The sequence below is a fragment of the Ranitomeya variabilis genome, chromosome 8, assembly GCF_051348905.1.
Source record: "Ranitomeya variabilis isolate aRanVar5 chromosome 8, aRanVar5.hap1, whole genome shotgun sequence".
In the NCBI taxonomy this organism is placed as follows: Eukaryota; Metazoa; Chordata; class Amphibia; order Anura; family Dendrobatidae; genus Ranitomeya; species Ranitomeya variabilis.
The window spans coordinates 54,550,844-54,569,291 of NC_135239.1; the positions used below are offsets into that span (position 1 = coordinate 54,550,844).

The 18,448-nt window shown below is 41.6% G+C and overlaps 1 protein-coding gene across 6 annotated transcripts in view; it reads right to left on the bottom strand.

Moving 5' to 3' along the window:
- FNBP1L (formin binding protein 1 like) overlaps positions 1–18,448 on the bottom strand; it is a 151,602-nt gene that overhangs the window by 48,637 nt on the left and 84,517 nt on the right. For all 6 annotated transcript variants that reach the window (XM_077278659.1, XM_077278656.1, XM_077278654.1 and 3 more), the window contains exon 2: positions 11,593–11,708. In XM_077278659.1, coding sequence (XP_077134774.1) covers positions 11,593–11,708 — 116 coding nt within the window. The remainder of the gene's footprint in view (positions 1–11,592; positions 11,709–18,448) is intronic.

Sequence of the window (18,448 nt, forward strand, 5' to 3'; positions counted from 1 at the left end):
AGCGTCATTTATCACGGCCTCCTTTTAACAGTTCGTTGACACGTCCATTTTTCACGTACTACTTGTATGCAAGTTTCTAAGCACGTGTTCTATGGGGTGTTTACAATTTTGTGTATCTTAATGGACCGAGTGGTCAAGGATCAAACTCGCCAATGCAGGTTTATGGGTCAGTAAAAAAAAGAATCGGGGAGTACTCAGATTCAGTTCGTATGAAGTAATTTTATTCATGGACACTCCCACCTCATGCATACGAGGAAAACCGATTGTAAAAACTGATACACTGACCAAACCTTGATGAAAATCTGACCAAAGTCACAGATCAAAAAGGGACTTTTTTGTGTATGAAAAATGTCACTGAAGCCTGAATGAGTCCTTTTGCACAAATTGAAAGATTTTGCCATCAGGTATGGTAAGCAAAGAAAAAATCTACTGTATAGTTGTCTAAGGGTCACTTGCGTCTGTCTGTAATGGAAATCCTAAGTCGCTGATTGGTCGTGGCTGTTTTACCACGACCAATCAGCGACGGGCACAGTCCGGCGGCAAAATGGCCGCTCCTTCCTCCCCGCAGTCAGTGCCCGCTCCATACTCCCCGCAGTCAGCGCTCACACAGGGTTAATGGCAGCGTTAGCGGACCACGTTATGCTGCGGTGTAACGCACTCCTTTAGTGCTACAAATAACCCGGTGTCTCGCGACACCACTACGCCATCATCTCGCGAGACTGCAATGCACTCTTAAGACCGGAGCGCGCGAGGAGCATCGGTAAACGCTTCGCCTGCATCCGGGGGCCAACGGAAGGGGAGTATATAACTATTTTTTATTTTAATTCTTTTTTTGTTATAACAGGGATATGCCCACATTGCTATATACTACGTGTGCTGTGCAATGTACTACGTGGGCTGTGCAATATACACTACGTGGGCTGTGCAATATACACTACGTGGGCTGTGCTATACACTACGTGGGCTGTGCTATACACTACGTGGGCTGTGCTATACACTACGTGTGCTGTGCAATGTACTACGTGGGCTGTGCAATATACACTACGTGGGCTGTGCTATACACTACGTGGGCTGTGCTATACACTACGTGGGCTGTGCTATACACTACGTGGGCTGTGCTATACACTACGTGGGCTGTGCTATACACTACGTGGGCTGTGCTATACACTACGTGGGCTGTGCTATACACTACGTGGGCTGTGCTATACACTACGTGGGCTGTGCTATACACTACGTGGGCTGTGCTATACACTACGTGGGCTGTGTTATACACTACGTGGGCTGTGTTATACACTATGTGGCTGTGTTATACGCTATGTGGGCTGTTATACACTCCGTGGGCTGTGCTACATACTACGTGGCTGTGCTACATACTCCGTGGGCTGTGTTATATACTACATGGCTGTGCTATATACTCCGTGGGCTGTGCTATATACTACGTGGCTGTGCAATATACTACTATGTGGCTGTGCTATTTACTACGTGGGCTGTTATATACTATGTGGCTGTGCTATATACTACGTGGCCGGCCGCAAACAATCAGCGACAGGCGCAGTCCGGCTGCGAGTTGGCACGAGATTTGAACCACGCTTCACTAATTGGTCGCGGCCGGCCGAATCCTGTGTATAAATTGAATTATTCTAAAATCTTCATAAATAAACTACATACATATTCTAGAATACCCGATGCGTTAGAATCGGGCTACCATCTAGTGTAATATAAAGCTATAGAAGGAGAATGTCAGAACCGTGTACGGATTCGCTCTCTCGTAGGCTAAGGCAACGTTCACACAGGCGACATTGTTTAGCCCAAACAGGTGGAGTTTTATTGTTTCCATAAAACTTCAAGTGATTCAAAACCAAAAATAGCTTCTTCCCAACACAAAGGTATCACAGCAAATAAACAATTCACCCGAACAGATTACAGTACTTTCTCCCAGATCAAACTTCATAGACACAAGAGGCACGTTTTTATGAGTCTTGGGATCCTCTTCAGAGCTCCAGCAGCTTCCAACACCAAACAGAAGTGTTCAATTCCGGGCACAGGTCACACTTACAGGCTGCACCTTCCACACAGTTATCTGCAACTTCAACACACAGACTGAGCAGCTTTCCTAGCTGACCCATGCAGTCTCCATTAGAGAGAGACCCTGGCACTTGTCTCTCTCAGCTACAGTTCGCATTTTGGCTGGACACTCACCAGCAGCACACTTAACTTTGCTCCATCCAGCAGACTGACACACCTAGTGACCACAAGTGACCACAGGCCCTGGGTTTCAGTCAAAGCTAGTCAGGTGTATCTAATCAACTAGTGCTAGGATTTAACCCAGTCCTACTTGCCTTTGCTATAATAGATTAACCCCATGCTACCAACTTCATAAATGTGATTAGAGGACTTTAGAACTGACACTTACAGACAGTACAACAATCCTCCCGACAACCTCCAAAGAGGTGATTTCCTTCTTTACCTTCCTGCTGGACCCAAGAGACACATCCGTCTCTGCTGTGCCAATATCATTACTAAGTGATGGGCGCAATGCTGGCAGCGGAGTGCACCTCTATTAAACATTTAAGGCTGAGGAACATTTGTTTTGATTTCATGCATTATAATACAGTAAATGTATTTTTCTTTTAACAAACTTATACCTGACATCTTGTCAAATGCAATTTGTGTCACTTAAGGACATGAATATAAATGGAGAGGTAAAGTAGATGCAGATATTTACTCCTGAATCTATCCTCCTTTATAGGATAAACATTTATGTTAATGGTCCCAATGCATCCCCCAAAAAAAACGTTTTTGTAAATAGACTATTAAAAACCTCCCACCATTTTGAGTATACAGCCCATTGTATCTCCATGGTAACAACAAGTGGCAGGCAAGTATAATACCACTAAAAAAAATAAACCCGCTGGAGTGGCGCTTTACATGCATAGGTGGGCTTCCAGTGAACAAAGGAATTGATGCGGTGTGTAACCTAGAAAGTATACTGGCGGCAAGCAGACAAGGGGCTGCTGACTTAATGCACAATGTCCCCCATTTGTTTGGACAAGCTGGGCTACAAAGGCAATTGAGAGTCAGCTTTAAAAAGCAAAAGAATGAAAGATCAAGTCTAACTCATAACTTTAAATGCCGTTCCTCAATCATTAGGACACAGTTATGAAACCTGTTCTGGCCACCGATACACTTATTATCGAAGGTTTTAGCGTGCATGCTAAGCCTGGAGAAGGTATTTACATGTTCTAAATAACTCCTTCCATCATAGTATGGTTAATAAACCACAGAAAGCCAAAAGGATTAGAGATTATAGATGGCAGGGCTGGAGTGAAGCGGAAAGGCCGGCAGAAGAATGAGCTCACGGTCACCTCCTACCTCCAAGTCATTTATAAACATTGTTTTCCTTCAGCACATCCTCCAAAACCTCATCGAGAAGGAAAACACGAGGCAAAGCAGAGCATATGTTTACTACAGATTCTACACACAGCAGTCCCCGTCCTAAGTAACATTCTGTGCTGTTTGTAGTAATTGATATAATAGCAGAATACGGAATCTATAAGCTGAAGCTAGAAAACGTGGAAAGTTCATGCTCTGCACCATATCTGATAAGCTGGAGCGAAATTCAAAGTCACAAAACCATAGCCGATTTTGTTGCGTCAATGGTACCAATAAGGCCATGTTCACACGATCCTTTTTTTGATCCTTTTTTTTTCAGGTCCTGATTTGGAAAACCCGCAGTGCAAAACTGCACTGCTGATTTTCCTGCAGTTTCTTCTGCAGATTCCTCTGCAGGTTTTCAACAGCACTTTCCTATTGGTGCCTGTTGAAAACAGGAGCTGAATCCGCAGAAAGAAGTGACATGGTACTTCTTTTTTTCTGCAGGCAAATCCGCGCGGATTTGTCTGAGAAAAAAAGGATAGTGGGCACAGCGGTTTTTGTTTTCCATAGGGTAACATTGTACTGTACCCTGCATGGAAAAAGGATGCGAATCCGCAGCCTGAAAAGCGCTGCGGAACAGCAGCAAAAAAAGGATCGTGTGAACATAGCCTAAGGGAGCCATCTTCTCGGCAACAGTCAATGCATAGGCAGGAAAGGGGGCTGAACAAGTTATTAGTCAGCCCCTCATTACCCACAGCACTAACTGCACTGCTCGGTGTTGTGTTCAAAACAGAAGACTTGTTGGTAGCCGAGCTGGTGGCCAAGGATCGGGCCACCACTTCGTCCTGAACAGTTTTAGCTGCATAACTATTTCAAGGAAATGTAACCTTTCTTTCCAGCCCTTTTAAATACAGAGGTTTGAGAAGACTACAACTGGACACTGGCAAACAGAGGTCACTGTTCCACCCTCCTCCACAGAGGAACACTGATATTTTCTTTCCATTTCTCCTTTTGGTAGCAATCAATTGTGTATGAGTAATGAGTGCAGTATCATTAGTCACCAGTCGCCATCTTCTGTAGATTTCAGCAGGGCTCAAGTCCACTCTGCCGTCACATGGCTGAATTTATAAAGTGCCGGATCTCAGTGTCTTGTGTTTGAAGTAGCAGTTACTTTCTCAATGCAAGTCTAAGAGGTTCCCTAGCTGTCTTCTGAGGTTTTATAGACCTTTATTATTATCCTTCAGATCAATCTTGAGCCATGGAGACTCGATGGATAAATGCTCTGTAGGAAGATCGATCTTGAGCAAGCCTAGATAGGTCCACGAGGGTCATCTCCACTGTAATCTTGATTGTATCAAGCCATCGGGATGCTGGTCGTCTTAGCCTTGCTCAATCTATTCTTCCGTCCATAATGTCCTTCTCCAGTGAGATGTCCAAAGTAGGCAAGTCGTAGCTTGGTGATCCTTGCTTCGACTGACATGCCTGGCTTGATTTGTCAGTTCTTGATGCGATCCATTGTATTGATAGTATCCTTCTCCAACACCATTTTTTAAAGGCGTTTATTATCTTTCTGTCTTGTTTCTCTATTTTTCAGGTTTTGCATCCATATATTACTACAGGGAAAAAAACAGACTATGAATGAGCCGTGTCTTCGTTGCCAGTGAAATTTCTTTGATATGAAGCTGTTCATTGTTGATTTGCCCATAGCTATTCTCTTATTGACTTCTGGTGTCGTCGCTGCATCTTGAGTGATCATTGATCAGAGAAGGTTGAAGTTCTTTACAACTTCCAGTTCGTTAACGTCCATCTCAAATGTGTCCCAGTCATACCTGGCAGTAGTCAATATCTGTATTCCTTGTATTGAGGAGGAATCCCATGCTTGAGCTTTCCATTTTGACACTCCATAATAAGACCTTCATTCCATCTACGCTTCGTGCCATCAATGTTGTATTGTCTGCATCTTCAAGATTGTTGATAATTAGTCCAGCAATTTTGATTCCTTCTTTTTCGGCAAGTCCAGCATTGAGAAAAAATTAAAACGTGATCCCTGCTCCACAGAGTAGACACTGTGATTCGGCAGGTCACACTTGCAATCACCTGACACTTGAGAGGACTGGAGCACCACTGAAAATGAAGAACGCGGCGACCGGTAAGATTATTACTGAACTCCTTACACATTCACACCCAATTGCTACTAAAAGATGAAGTGAAAAAAAGTAATTGGAGAGCGCCTTTAAATTAAACTGGTCAGGTAAACCATGTCCTGCATGACCCAGAGCATGGCTGCACAATTGCAGCCAGGTATAGTTTGAAGAACCGGCTGAGGACCGTAGGAAAAGACTGGACTAGTCTGGTGTCTTCCCTAGCTAGCGTTTCCCTGCACTACTTCATGTTAGGCCTCAATCAGACATATACTCACCTGCTTCCGAGGCTCCTGGCACTCCCCCAGCCTGTCCCATGGTCTTCGGGTGCCGCAGCTCTTCCCCTGTTCAGCGGTCACGTGGGACCGCTCATTAAAGTTATGAATATGGACTCCACTCCCATGGGGGTGGAGCCGCATATTCATTCCTCTAATGAGCGGTAACGGTGACCGCTGACAGAGGAAGAGGCTGCGGCACCCGGAGACCATCTGTCCAGGATAAGGAGCCAGGGACGCCGGGAGCAGGTGAGTATTACATATTTACCTGTCCACGTTCCACCTGCCGGGCGCCGCTCCGTCTTCCCGTCCTCTTGCTCTGACTGTTCAGGTCAGAGGGCGCGATGACGTACTAGTGTGCGCGCCGCCCTCTGCCTGAACAGTCAGTGCGGAGAGACGGGATGCTGAGGAGCTGCGGGCAGCAAGAGAGGTGAGTATGTGATTTTTTTTTTTATTGCAGCAGCAGCATTATATATTGCACAGCTTTATATGGAGCATCTATGGGGCAATAATGAACGGTGCAGAGCATTCTATATGGCACAGCTTTATAAGGAGCATCTATGGGGCAATAATGAACGGTGCAGAGCATTCTATATGGCACAGCTTTATAAGGAGCATCTATGGGGCAATAATGAACGGTGCAGAGCATTCTATATGGCACAGCTTTATAAAGAGCATCTATGGGGCAATAATGAACAGTGCAGAGCATTCTATATGGCACAGCTATATATGGATCATCTATGAGGCAATAATCAATGGTATGGAGCATTATATATGGCACAGCTTTATATGGAGTATCTATGGGGCCATAATGAAATGTATGGAGCATTCTATATGGCACAGTTTTATATGAAGCATCTATGGGGCCATAATGAAATGTATGGAGCATTATATGTGGCACAGCTTTATATGGAGCATCTTATGGGGCAATAATGAACGGTACGGAGCATCTATTTTTATTTTTGAAATTCACCGGTAGCTGCTGCATTTCCTACCCTAGGCTTATACTCGAGTCAATAAGTTTTCCCAGTTTTTTGTGGCAAAATTAGGAGGGTCGGCTTATACTCGGGTCGGCTTATACTCGAGTATATACGGTATGTAGCAAATATTTTATATGTACCTGCCTGAAATCGGATGACAAGGAGTTCGGCAAGGTGGAAAGCCCCCAAGGCAAATGTTACGATTTGTTTCAGCTTTGTGGTATTGTGCTTTGGGGTAGTGTGGGGCCATTTTTTCCTTACTGCAGTTTTATGAAAATGTTTAAAATGCATTTTGTGATCACATTGAGGATGTGTGGTTTGTTTGGCTATTTTCATGCTGAAGGGGGCAAGTTTACCTTTCAAATGGTGTATCATTTGTGTGTGTGGGTGCAATATGAACGGAGATACAATGGAATCACCGAAAAAGAGTGTTTTGAAATAATATAGGCTTAACACATTACAAAGCTTCTCCCCTATCTTTTGTAATGTTAAATCACAGACTACACACGGACTTGCTCCCTAATACTATCCGTGTTCTGGCCATAATTACCACGGATCCATAGACTTTCATAGTAACTTTTCATCCGGAATGTAGGTATGGTGTGTAATTATATATATATATATGGGTTCTAGCAGTAAAAACAGATAGAACATGTATGGAAAAAAAAGTCTCACTATTGAAGAGACCAGTCAATGACAGGTTGCCTTCAATGGTGAGGAACCCAAAGATTTGTCTCACACGCATCACACATGTATGGCATATAATTTGGAAATGCATATCTAGGAAGGGGATACTCCTTTATTTTGAGGCATGCTGTAATTCGACATTAAAATATAATGTTTTAACTGGAGTCTCATTTCAAAGATTATGTGGCATTATCCACAAATTTGTTGCTTTTTATTTACCTAGAGTAAATTCCATAATTCTTCTGAATCCGGAATTGTTGATATTCTGATCTGGCTCCTGTCCTCTCCTGAGATGCAGACCCTTCTTTATCCATCTATATAATTGTCTAAGGGTCACTTCCGTCTGTTTGTCAGTCACGGAAATCCTGCATCGCTGATTGACCAATCAGCGACAGGCACAGTCCGGCCGCGAATTTGCCCTTCCCTACTCCCCTCCAGTCAGTGTCCCCTCCATACTCCCCTCCAGTCAGCGCTCACATAGCGTTTTATCAGTCCGTTAACGCTGCAATTAACTGTGTGACCAACTTTTTACTATTGATGCTGCCTATGCAGCATCAATATTAAAAAGATCTAATGTTAAAAATAATTTAAAAAAAGAAAAATAAAATCATTATATTCTCACCTTCCGGCGCCTTTCCCGCTCCTCGTGACGCTCTGGTCCCAAGAATGCATTGCGGCAATGACCGGAGATGACGTAGCAGTCTCGCGAGACCGCTACATCATCACGTGTTATTGCCGCAATGCATTCGTGGGATCGGGGCGTCGCGAGGAGCATCGCTAAACTGGGCTGGATCCTGGGCAGGAACCGGGGGCCGCTGGAAGGTGAGTATATAACTTTTTATTTTAATTATTTTTTTAACAGGAATATGGTGCCCACATTGCTATATACTACGTGGGCTGTTATATACTGCGTGGGCTGTGCTATATACTACGTCTCTGTGCTATATACTATGTGGGCTGTGCTATATACTACGTGGGCTGTGTGATATACTACGTGGCCTGTGTGATATACTACGTGGCCTGTGTTATATACTACGTGGACTGTGCTATATAGTACGTGGACTGTGCTATATACTACGTGGACTGTGCTATATACTATGTGGACTGTGCTATATACTACTATACATATTCTAGAATACCCGATGCGTTAGAATCGGGCCACCGTTTAGTATTACATATGCATACGTCTTTTTAGCCAACTGGGTGTGATCCTCAAGACGACTCCCACAAAGAGCTGAAGACTACACCCACTTACATAACAAGACCAAAATTTATATACAAGAAAAAGATGGGGGCCCTATCCCAGGAATGGAGTAGAGCAGGAACAAGATGTCTAAAGCGCTGTGGAATTATTGGCACTATACAAGTGAGTAAAATAAAAAAAATCATTTTCAGGAGATAGGCATTTAAACTATGTAAAAAAATTCCATAATTTATGGCAAGTGACAGGTCCTGTTTAACATGAGCTATTTAGCCAGAAATGCAAAAACAGCCCTAAAAAAAATAAAAAAAAATCACATTCATTCAGCAAGAGGATCCATACCATTTCTCAGAACAAAAAAGTCTGGCTCCAAGAAACAAGTGCAAACAATTAGATTCGGCTGCTATATTTCTTGCACAGGCATTTGGTTGTAGGCAGCTCTATTTTTCTTTTTTTACTGCATTGCATAAATAATCCTTACTGCCTTAGAGAAGAATTCAGACATAGAAAAAGGAAGATCACGGCCCCTTTAAGAGTTAAGACCCACATATTATTATTGTAACACAACATTGAAACTTTTGCAGCACTTTTTTAAAGCTAAAATATTATGACAATGAATACACAAGAGGGGTGAAAAGATTAAATCCAGGCTTCCCCACGCACAAAGATATTCTATACAGCACAGAGTAAACCGCTGTCACCTTTAATTAAAAAGCTACAGCACTGAAAGGCCGTGCCGCAATCAGCATGCAGATCAGGTAAGCGCCATGATACCGCTAGTTAATACTGCATTGAGGGCTCGACGCTTCATCGTGCGGTAGATTTACTGTAAACTGCTTTTTTTTGTTGTTTTTCCCGGCTCTCTAACAAGCAGATGTTTAAACAATACTGAAAATATTCCCTATGTAAATTCAAGCATAACGTTCTGTTTCTCTACTGTCACTAGCGAGAGACATATGGTTAGGTGAGTACAAAGCCGAAAATAAAAACACAAAATTCTAAGGACAGATAAACCTACATACTTATTCTTAGGATCGGATTTTATTCTTGTGATTAAAAGAAAAGTGTTATTTTACTGCAGAAAACCTCTCACTATTCACAGCCCTCCAGTCGCCTTCTTCTGCCAAAGTATACTCATTTTGGGAAAGCTGGGAGACAAGCTATGGCAAATCTGCCTAGATATTTAAATATGGGTAGTTTGCAGATAGTGGGCGACCTGCATTGCTGGTGTGTATCCGATCAAGTAGTCTGAATCAGGCAAAAGTACTGGTAGCACGGTTTATACTCTATGCGTTTCGAAGTACAGTAACTTCTTCAGGAGCCACAGATTTCCTGAAGAAGTTTGAATACTGCGAAACGAGAAGAGAATAAACCACACTACCAATACTTTTGCTCGATTTTGATTCCTTTTTCAAACACACACCCGCTATCTCCAAACCACCCTGGATATGCCAACCAGTGGACATGCCACAGTTTTTGTACCTCCAAGAACAGTTTAGTAATAACAGCTGAGCTCTGATTGGTTTACTATATCTACAAATACATTTTTAGGCCTTATTTAGCAACGAGGGCACATGTTTGCTGCAGCCAGTGTATATCAACATGATGTCCCAGTACATAACTGGCTGCAGCGGTTAGGTGACTGAAACGGTATGAGATCTGAGGACTCACGGCTCCAGTCACATGACCAGCGGACTGGACACGATCACTTCCGATCCTGATACAGACCACAGAACATTTTTTTTCTTTAAGATATCCATGCCATTTTCAGCATTTATTATGTAGGACAACCACTTTAAGCATTAAATGAACCATTACAGAACAGGAAGTGTATAGTAAAAAGAAATAATGTGTTTACACATTGATCCACCAAGAACTAAGCTTTTCAAAGCATAAACCAGCAAGTTCAGCCGTACTATTCATTTGCTGATCTAATCCGTCCTCGTTTGGTGTCCTCAGACCATAGGACACTATGGATTCACCAAGAAGCCCCCCAGGCATTACATGCTTCTCATGTGACATTCCAGACTACTGAAAACAGTCATTTTTCAGCTCAATTTCAGCAAATTGGAAGTTGCTTTCTATAAGGATTGCGAGAGGTGAAGAGGAACAATGTAAGAGGGAAATGTCAGGGTCAATAAGGGTGACGGCAGGAAGAAGCACATTAATACTATAACGGAACATTTCAGGGATGTATACTAAGCTAGTAAAACACTCCCTGACTTTGCGACATTCTTCAAAAATATAAAGAATGGTTGATAAAGCTACAAATTAAATCCAGCAGACAAGACCATGGGCCCGATACGCAATACTAGACACTCCAAGAATTATAGCATTTAAAGGGAACCTGTCAGCAGGATTGTGCTCAGTAAACTACAGACACTGTCAGGTGGGCGCCGTTATACTAATTACAATGATACCTGGTGATGAAATCCGTCTTGTGGTTGTTGTTTAATCTGTATTCGTAGTTTTCAGTTAAAGAGAAAACAAATTTCATCAACCAAGATGATATTTTAATCAGTATAACGGCCCCGACCTGACAGTGTCTGCAGTTTACTGAGCAAAATCCTGCTGACAGGTTCGCTTTGAGAAGAGCTAGATCTATATTTATGTTGCGCTTTTTCTTTCATTTTAAAAACAATGGAACCCACACGGACCCCATAACAAATCAGTGGGTCGCCTCTGCTTTTATTTGCTGCAGTTATACATCCATTTAAGAAAGGAGTTATTTTTGTCTGTAGCTAAAGACGTGCACAATGTCCTAACGGAAGTGTGAACATGGCCCATTATATCCCATCACCAGGCTTGATTTAGCCCCGGCAAAAACCACACACAAAAAAAATAAATGTTATTGAAGAGCAAACTTGTAGAATATGTAAAATGTTGTCGATTCTTCCAGGTGGCAAAATGATTCCATAGAGGATAGCACTTACCTAAGCTGTTTTGCATAGTTCTGCTCGATTTCTAATCTTTCTTTGACAAATTTTGCATACTTGTCCAGGAAGTCTAATCCCCATTGTGTGTGTTTCTCTAAATTATCGAACTGATCCTGCAACATAAAGAAACAAGCATTAAGCAAAATGCACATTTCACCTTAACAGCAAAGACACACACAATATTACATCTAATGGATAAACAGAAGCATGTGGATGATACATCTCGATCACTACAGTTTTTGATATTTCTTGTACATGTTTTATGACAACAATGGTAAGGCACGTACAACCTTCCACTACACCTTACTACCTGGGAAATAAATAGTAAAAGACTCTTTAAAAACAGATCGCTCACCAAATTTATGCATTAAACAAATTTCATAGAACGGATGAGACTGGAATAATTACTTTTAAAATTTATGTCTAAATGGTTGTAAGAGCCCAACATTAGAATAAGCATTTTATGAGTGCAACTAAAGCATGAGTGTTCATAAGTCCAAGTGTATTCAGTCTCTGCCAGCCCAGCCTGTATGCTGCAGCGTTTCCTGAACAGTGTGAGATCTCAGCAGGAAGGAAGACACTGAAGATGTCAATCAGAAGTTATGAAAGTGTAGCAACGCACTAGGGAAAAAATAAATAAATAAAAAATTTAAAAAAAAAAAAAAATCGATAAACTAAAAAAACTGCAACTGATAACATCCTAACAAAAAAAAAAAAAATGTTTCCTAAATTTTGCTGATGTAAAGTAGACATGTGGGAAATGTTATTTAATTCACCATTTTGTGCAATATGACTCTCTGATTTAAGGGCACAAAAATTAAAAAAAGTTTGAAAGTTGCAAAATTTTCTATATTTTTGCCAAATTTCCATTTTTTTCCTAAATAAATGCAAATCTTATCAAAGAAATGTTACCGCTAACGTGAAGTACAATGTCACAAAAGAATCCGTGTGATACGCTCAAGTGTTCCAGAGCTATAACCTCATAAAGTGACAGTGGTCAGAATTGTAAAAATTGGCTTGGTCATTAAGTACCAAATTGTCTGTCACTAAGGGGTTAAAAAAGTATTATACTGCCATTGATTTTTAAAGGTCTAATATTTATTCAAGGGATTTTCTGATTTTAATCCTAAAACGACTTTCCCAGCCTAAAAGTAACAAACATTACAAAGCTCCCCCTCTGTAGCTCCGGCGATATCTCTCCGCCACTCCCCTAGGCTATGCTAACAGGCTACAGAGAGGACGTCAAGAATAAAGCACAACTGACAACCGCAGTCACTCTTTTACAACTATAAGCAACTTATCATAATCTATTCATAATTGTATATATGTTTCCTGGCACTATGAGGAAGACTAGTGTTCATATGCTATTGGGAAATTTGGCTGGGATCGAAGTGCAGCCCAGACAATATGTTTGGAGTCATCAACATTTATTACACTACGGTAAAAGTTGTTTTTTTTTCCATGAAATGGAACATCACTGTCAGTACAGAGGAGCAGATTATCTCTCCTACCACTTATTCCTAGCGGATTGCCCAACACATTACCACCCACATTTACAGACTGATACAATTTCCTGTACTTTCAAGAAAGAAAATCCCGACATCAATGAGAAATGTCGCTCCTGAACATGCAGAACCACGAAAGCGACATTCCTGACTATACACAGGCTGTAACGCTGATAAGAACAAGATCAGTAATGCAATGCATTTGCAAAATACGTAATTTTATATAAATTTAAGGGAACATCAGATCAGCCACCATTATACAGTTACATATAACTTCACAAACATGCCCCAAATCATTACATTCTATTTATTCAATTCTGCATGTTGTATACTGATGACCTGTTCAAGAGTCAAGTGGGTGTTCTGGCTGTACAGAAGAGTCATGTTGTGCGGTGTCTACGCCAGGCTGAAAATTTACACCCCCCGGGGGGTGTAGTCACCAGCAAAAACTTACGCATGGCACTATTGCCTTATACGCCTTGGGTGTGCACAGCTTCATGACAGTACACCTTGTACTGCGCATCTACAAGGAAAAAAGTGTATATACAAGATTTCCAGGAGTCCAGCAATGACCACAGGAGATTTGGGACACCAAATAATCAAAGGATGAATGGAAAACTTGGACACGAGATTAGGCCAGCCACTAGATTAGGCCAGCTTCAGAGCATCACTTACAAGCTATATAGCAAAAAGCCTGCAAGTGTATGTGCACACATCTTTAAGAGGGGTTGTCCACTACTAGGACAACCCCTTCTCGATCTGAGAGTTTGCCCCGTGAAAATAAAAATACCTATACTCCACTCCAATGTCGGCGCAGTTACAGGACTTGCATTCCCAGGACTCGAGTGCGGTTGTTATGACGTCTTCCATCCGCTTTACTACTTATATGTTCGTAGGAGGGGACAGTGACCCCAGCGCTGATTGGGAACGTGAGCCCTGGGAACAGGATTGTCCACTGACACATCGGTGAGATTATTCCTAGTCTTTATTATACGGCATTGTGTGTTTGGTTAAAGTCCAAAAAGTACTTTTTGAATTGGTATGTATGTATGAATTGTTATAGAAGGGTTAATAGTTTGCCTTTAACTGCCTTGCCTTTAAGTTCCTTTTACCTTTAAGTGTTAGAATTACTAGAATCTGTTGACTCAGTAGTCTGATGGTCTTCTCTCCAAGGAGACTACACTTCTTATCATGTATGTTCTCAATAGTCAGTTACAATATGTTCTGAGCTATGGTAAATAGAATATGACCCTGGGTGCTGGTGGGGGCTACATGAGTTACATTGAAATGCATTGGATGTAAATGGTATAAAACATTGCTTTGGCTTTTTATATATCAGATAAAAGTGACTTGCTCACGGGTTACGTGTGAGGTGTCTTTTGTCTCCAAGCGCTTGTCAACTAAGGGCGTAAATCCACAATTAGGACTCACTGGTGATCTGTCAGCTGACATTTGGGTCAGAATGAAAACAGCTACGACAGTTTGGCGCCCAACGTGGGGCCGTGTAACCAGCCGCCTTATTCGGAATCCGTATGTGGGAGCTTCCAGAGAGATTGGATAATGCAAACAACAGCTGCAGCAAGGTAAGAAATGTTATTCTTACAATCTGTTTGCACCTGCAATCTCTCTTCTGGATTTCTCCATACCTCTGGGTAAAGGCTGAAAAACACGGTTCAAAGAATCCACACATCACCAGTGAGTTTTGTGTTTGTTTGTTTATGTCCGTATGAGAGTATGAGAGTTGAATAATAGAGTTATAAGATAATTGTGATAATTGTTATCTGTATTATTTGTCAATATCCTAATTGGTTGTGTATTTGTTTAGTGTGTGTAATACAAGAGCTGGGATAGACTCTGTGCAGTGTTGTTATTTTGGTCATTTTGGATTGGCAGTACATTATATGAAGCTGTATTTTGTATAAGGCTGTGGTTTTTGTTGTTTGGCCTTAAAGTGTTTTCAGAGTGTCAGTGGACACTGCTGCAGTTTTATTTATATAGAGTTGTGTTAATTCCAAAGTGCAGAATAGACAGGCTATGTGAGCCTTGTATGTGTGTATGTCTATGAGAACCTCTGAATGAGATAAGAAGTGGAGTGATTGAGATAAGGGATTTTCTTCTTGTGAAACTCAACTAAAAAGTGAAAGGAAAAGAAAAAAAAAAAAACAATCCCTGAGCACGTATGAATGAATGATCACATAAGTATCATTACTTATCTAAGTGTTGTTGAGGGACCAGGATGAATGAGTTGTGGATATTTTTAATGTACATTTAATTTACATCTGAGATTCAGTGAAACCTGTGTTATATATGGTTTGATACTGGATAGGTTTCTATGTATGTCTATATGTGGTTTGGCCAGACGCGGTCAGAATCAGCTTTTTCAAGTTGTGCAGTGATTTGCCTGTATAGAGAAATTGTTTTTAATTCCGAGAGGATGAATGTTTTGTAAACTGCTTCTGTGTGTGTGAGGCACAAAGCTCTGATCAGCGCGAAATACCAGATGGGAGGAGGGAAGTGCACCCCTGCGCTACTTGCTTGAGTTTTCTCCCCTTTGCGTTGTGGGCCAGAGGAAGGGGGGCTATGTATTGCATTCTAAGTTTCTCTGTCTTTGGTTTGGTACACGCTGAGAGATTTGTGTTTAAAGCAATAAGTACTGTATGAAATTGAAAGTGGAAAAGAACTGTGCCCATTTTAGAGGAAAATTTGTAAGTGCTTGAAATATTGAAAAGATTCTCCTGCTTCAAGTTCAGTGATTGATATAGCGAATTGAGGATCAACAGAGGAGGTAGCCAACTGCACGGCTGATGTAGTATAGGTGGTGTAACCTGCTACAGTCAGTCTACGGCATTAGGTGGTGTAACCTTGCCGTCCATGGAGCTGTGCTAGCCAGCTGATTTACCGAGTGGTAGGTGGTGTAACCTGCTTGGTAAAATCCTTTAAGTCCACCGAGTGGTAGGTGGTGTAACCTGCTTGGTGTTGTTGAGCGGATAAGTTGAAGCCATGGGCAACTTATTCTGTGTGCAGTCAGGGCCCCCAATGGAATCCAAAACCGCTATAGAGATTGTAAAAATACAGATTGAAAAAGGAAGCAGTGAAAGATGTAAAACCAATATTGAAAAAGGCAAAAATGCCAGTGAGTGGATGTTTTGTTGTTCAAAAAGGCACAGACAAAGGACGAAAGTAAGGTGTATTTTGAATGTTTTGATGCTTAAAAGTCCGACTATGACTGACACATTACTGCTACCGTTATACCTTTGTATAACCAGAGACCCAGACAAGACAGATGGACTGTGGTCAGACAAACCCAGACTGGAGAAATACTCGTATGATTTGTGCTGCAACCCGACCTAAGAGAATTACACTGAATCCTGTCCAGACAAGATCACATGTAGTGACATAAGAAGCTGACACAGGATTGTGGTTGGTGGATAGTGGGGACATTAACTTTTGGGAGTAGGCTGACAGTAATCCTTTTGGGAAGGAGCTGTAGACCAGCATGTCATGTCACCCCCACCACCAGAGAACCAACCACATCAGGTAGGGTAGGACAGATATAGGAGTATTATCCCTGGAGGCCCTCTGATTAGCTAGCTACGCTAAAACAATTGGCTGACTCTAAGAACCAACCTTTCCCATTTTTCAGATAAAGACAATATGATGGACGTATAAGTGCACCTGGGCAGGCCTAGGTAGTTAGTGAGCACAAAAGCAGGTGACTTGCTAGGACACATAATTAAGACACATACAGATGTGACAAAAGAAGAGAGTGTAGAGATGTACTTTAGACGGTTACAGCTTAAATGGGAAGACATGGGGTACAGTCCAGTAAACCCACTTGATGTTAAAGTATTGGTAAATACATTCATTGACGGTATGACCAAAGACTTACAAGACGCAGTACAGACAGCTAGACCTGAATGGAGGAATGTAGATCCAAAAGATCTCCTGAAAGTTGCTAAAGGAGTTGAACAAACTAGGACAATAAGACGACGTGTCATGTATGCTGGAGTACAAGGAAAACAGTAGAGACGTAATGAGAGACCTAAAGACTTAGAAACCGTAAAGTGCTGAAATTGTGGAGAAAATGGACACTCAGACCAATCTTCCACCTTCTTCACCTCCAGACTAGGAAACTGACAACCCAGTGACAAATGTGTGCCCTGTTATTGTCCCCTCCGGACCTGGTCCGTCCTTGATGGCCACCATACCAATGCCGGGAGGGAAAGAGACAGAATTCTTGATTGACACTGGAGCAGCCGGAACTGCGGCACAGAGACTTGATAATGCCAGACATGATTACTGACGAGACTGTGGAATGCGTGAGTGTAGAAGGACAAGCGACTGAAGCCCTATGACTAAACAAATAAGACTAGAATCACGAGACAGCCAAGAAGTGCTTACAAACTTATTGTTAGTGACAAAAGCCATGAGTGCTGGCTAGGCCATCATACAGTACTCTCCTGAGGGTATTACAGTCACAAGTCCCCTTTCATATAAACACTTGGTGCAGAGGGACGCCAGGGTCTTCCACGTGCACATTATACCACAGGTAAATCATGCCCTATTATAGTTACACTAATTCCATTCATTTGCCAGTTTAGTAGTTTCCTTACACAAGATGGTATAGTTACCGTGTATTTCTAGGTTGTCTTCATATGATATATAGTTTTTTTAGCCATTCATTATATTGGCTCAAACCATAATCACTGTTTATTTGTCTTTTCCACTTCCTATACCTTATCGCAAGCAACTGGTATTGATATTTGGTAGTTTTCAAATCCCTTTTTTTTATATTATATTTGGAACTGTTAGTTATGGATTTACATAGGGCTTCTACCTTCTTAAAATAAGCTTGTGCTTTGCTGTGGCCTATGGCATTGTGCTCTCCTATTTTACGACTCAGTATCTTTCGTAAATATATATATTTTCATATATATAATTTTCTTTTGGTAACATATTTTGTAAATCAAATTTAGTTTTCTTAAGAGGTACTCTACTCAATCAAATACGGGTATAAATAGTATTTGGTCATTAATGTGTGATTTATATAAACACTTGTGTAATATTTCACAAATGGTGTATATGCCAAGAGTGGTGAAGGTAATGCCTGACACCAGAATGTCTGAGGACAGGAAAAAGAGTCCGGTGCCAGACACCGTTTGGGCAAGGGGAAAATCGGATGTGGGTCGATTGCCCATTCCCCTTGTTTTGATTAAATTAAAAGAAGGAACCACTCCTCTTTGGTTAAAGCAACACCCCTTTGTATCCCATTAAGAAGAAAAAGGACCCAAGGGTTCCCCTGACACAGAATAGTTCAGGACTTACAGGCCATTAATGATGTTGCAGTG